General features: G+C 39.6%; 1 protein-coding gene across 1 annotated transcript in view; it reads left to right on the top strand.

Moving 5' to 3' along the window:
- Positions 1-6: 6 nt before the first annotated feature.
- gm2a (ganglioside GM2 activator) overlaps positions 7-1,125 on the top strand; it is a 3,099-nt gene continuing 1,980 nt past the window's right edge. The window contains exons 1-2 of the mRNA XM_016264119.1: positions 7-145; positions 224-376. Coding sequence (XP_016119605.1) covers positions 41-145; positions 224-376 — 258 coding nt within the window. The 5' untranslated portion in view covers positions 7-40. The remainder of the gene's footprint in view (positions 146-223; positions 377-1,125) is intronic.

Below are 1,125 nucleotides of genomic sequence, written 5' to 3'. Positions count from 1 at the left end.
TAAGGTACACTTCGTGTTTTTTGAATATTAACCGTGCAAAATGAAAAGCTGCGTTTCCGTGTGCATTGCTCTCTTCGCTGTAAACTGTTTTTCGCTGGAAGGCTGGAGTCAGTTGCTCGGCAGGAGAGTCTCTAAATTCACTACGGTAAGGGTGTGACATATTGTGCTCGGACTGTTTATATATATGTATATAATTCATTTGTTCATTATTCTCATCGAATAGGTGTGGGGCTTTTCTTGGCAAAACTGCGGTGCACAAGATGATCCTGCAAAGATGAAGAGTCTCAGTATTTCTCCAGATCCCATTTCCATCCCGGGACAGCTGACCGCAGCGGCGTCGGGCTCCACATCAGTAGCGCTGGCATCTCCTCTCTCTGTAAGATACAGACATTTCGATTTTCGTCTGGGACACAACATTTCATGTTTTTGTAGGGGGCATTTGTGTGTGTGTGTGTGTGTGTGTGTGTGTGTGTGTGTGTGTGTGTGTGTGTTTATGTGTTTTATGAGGACACAAATTTGCATAATAACATGGGTATGACATGGGTATTACAACGAGAAGGTGCTTTATGAGGACATTTTGAGTGTCCCCGTAATTTAAAAGGCTTATAAATCATTCAGAATGAGTTTTTTTGAAAATCTAAAAATGCACAAAGTCTCCTGTGAGGGGTAGGTTTAGGGGTAGGGTTGGTGTAGGGCAATAGAATATACGGTTTGAACAGTATAAAAACAATTACGCCTATGGAGAGTCCCCATAAACCATAAAAACCAACATGTATGTGTGTGTGTGTGTGTTAATATCTCTAATATCCAGGTAGATGTTAAGCTTTTCAGAGATGCCAAAAGTTTGCCCATGACAACTTCCTCTTTTTGGTTTTTAGGAAGTCACTAGGTGTGTCCCAAATCGCGTACTTATGCACTATTCTATGACGTTTTGTAAGCATAAATAATGCGAGTAGTGCGTTCACACTGAAAATTCCAAAAAAGAAAAAGTGCACTTTAAATACCCGGATGATGCACTTAAATAACCGGAAAAATGAAGTGTGGCATGTTGGACACTTAATTTTTTTTTATTTATTTATTTTTTTTTTATTATGCTTTAAACGACATATACAAAGCCAGGGTAAC

This window comes from Sinocyclocheilus grahami, unplaced genomic scaffold, assembly GCF_001515645.1.
Source record: "Sinocyclocheilus grahami isolate Dianchi unplaced genomic scaffold, SAMN03320097.WGS_v1.1 scaffold8993.1, whole genome shotgun sequence".
NCBI lineage: Eukaryota > Metazoa > Chordata > Actinopteri > Cypriniformes > Cyprinidae > Sinocyclocheilus > Sinocyclocheilus grahami.
The sequence above is the reverse complement of the archived record's forward strand: the minus strand, read 5'-3'. Positions and strand labels throughout refer to the sequence as shown.